At 45.4% G+C, this 271-nt stretch overlaps 1 protein-coding gene across 1 annotated transcript in view; it reads right to left on the bottom strand.

Moving 5' to 3' along the window:
• Nucleotides 1–271, bottom strand: part of lig1 (ligase I, DNA, ATP-dependent) — a 34,944-nt gene that overhangs the window by 12,947 nt on the left and 21,726 nt on the right. Inside the window, exon 12 of the mRNA XM_031870680.1 lies at nucleotides 72–143. Within this exon, the coding sequence (XP_031726540.1) occupies nucleotides 72–143 (72 nt within the window). The remainder of the gene's footprint in view (nucleotides 1–71; nucleotides 144–271) is intronic.

The raw sequence follows: 271 nt of genomic DNA, 5'->3' as shown, positions 1-271 counted from the left end.
ACGGTTCAAATGACAAAAGGAGTGTTTGAGAGAGATCTCTGGGTAATATTCTCACCAGCAGCAGGTCTTACCTCTCCGTTGAGATAGAGGAGGTCAAAGGCGTACACACACACTTGGACTTTGATCTCCGAGGCGTCCACATCCTGCAGGGAGGCATCAACACACACACACACACACGCGCGCACACTTCTTTAAATATTTTTCCCTTGACAAAATATGCAAATAGATGCAACTTATTCACAAATCGCTACATCCAACCTTGGGACTTGTT

Source organism: Anarrhichthys ocellatus, unplaced genomic scaffold (assembly GCF_004355925.1).
Source record: "Anarrhichthys ocellatus isolate YVR2014 unplaced genomic scaffold, GSC_Weel_1.0 scaffold54, whole genome shotgun sequence".
Classification (NCBI taxonomy): Eukaryota; Metazoa; Chordata; class Actinopteri; order Perciformes; family Anarhichadidae; genus Anarrhichthys; species Anarrhichthys ocellatus.
This window is presented reverse-complemented; position numbering and strand designations above follow the sequence as displayed.